Source organism: Austrofundulus limnaeus, unplaced genomic scaffold (genome assembly GCF_001266775.1).
Source record: "Austrofundulus limnaeus strain Quisiro unplaced genomic scaffold, Austrofundulus_limnaeus-1.0 Scaffold1875, whole genome shotgun sequence".
NCBI classification, from domain to species: Eukaryota; Metazoa; Chordata; class Actinopteri; order Cyprinodontiformes; family Rivulidae; genus Austrofundulus; species Austrofundulus limnaeus.
In genome coordinates this window covers 7582-8720 of record NW_013954277.1, presented here as the reverse complement: position 1 = coordinate 8720, position 1139 = coordinate 7582, and the positions used below count along the sequence as shown (strand labels likewise).

General features: G+C 36.3%; 1 protein-coding gene across 1 annotated transcript in view; it reads right to left on the bottom strand.

The window, feature by feature from the left end:
* LOC106536558 (E3 ubiquitin-protein ligase UBR2) overlaps positions 1 to 1139 on the bottom strand; it is a gene marked incomplete at both ends in the record, with an annotated part of 13770 nt that overhangs the window by 10331 nt on the left and 2300 nt on the right. The window contains 1 exon segment of the mRNA XM_014033861.1: positions 345 to 483. Within this exon segment, the coding sequence (XP_013889315.1) occupies positions 345 to 483 (139 nt within the window).

The window sequence follows — 1139 nt, the reverse complement described above, 5'->3', positions numbered from 1 at the left end:
TTTTATTATTATTTAATCATTTACACCTGTACAGGATTAGTTTATTATATTGTTTTTTTATTATTTAATTATTTACACCTGTACAGGATTAGTTTATTATATTGTTTTTTTATTATTTAATTATTTACACCTGTACAGGATTAGTTTATTATATTACTTTATTATTTAATTATTTACACCTGTACAGGATTAGTTTATTATTATTTATTTTGTGTTTTCTTAATCTGGGACCAGTCCAAATATGAGAGCAGAAACCAAAGCTGGTCTGAGAATAAAAGCCTAACTCGCTGAAAGACAAACAGGTGAGATGTTTGAGTCAGCTGCTTCCTGTCTGTGTGCAGCACCTGTTGTAGTGGTGAGCAGGACCTGAACCAGGTGAGCCACAGTGATCAGGTGAAGGAGGTGGAGATGACCAGAATCTATAGACCTCCGTCCTGATTGGTCAAGGCTGTGAAGTGAGCTGTAGGACAACACACCATACACCTGCAGACACACAAACACACAGGCTCAGCTGGATACACTGTAAACTGGAGTGACACTGGATTAACTGGCTGTAACAAACTCAGTGGTTTAGCTGCACATAAACTGGTAAACTCTTGTAAAATTCAGTTTAAACTGGGCTGAAATGACCTGACACTGGTCACACATGATTTAAACTGGACTTACTGTGGTTTCCAGACTATAAATCACTTTTTATAGAGTTTGACTGGTCCTGTGTCTGTTCTGTTTTTTCCTTCTCATGATGCATTGTTTCATACAGACCGACATGAACCAAGGAATAAACATTACTGTCTGCACCTGAGACAGCTGCAGACCTCTGATAACTAAGGTTCATGTTGTTCCTCTAACGGTTAAAGGAAGAAAGTCTGCAGTGAATGAAATACGTGTAGAGACTGGTGAAAGGACGAGCTCAGTGATGGGCAGCACTAACATAAAAATTAGTTGCAATAACCCTAAAGCACTAACTTTAATATTTAGGTCCCCTAATGCTAAAGCACTAACACACTTAAAAACTGAATTCTGAAGCATTAAATCCCAGCCATGGAACAGTCCGAAGAGTCAACATGAGAATATTTTCTGTGTAGAATATTGTTTATATTCTTATATTAATTATTGTTAATAATGTTATATTAACTATT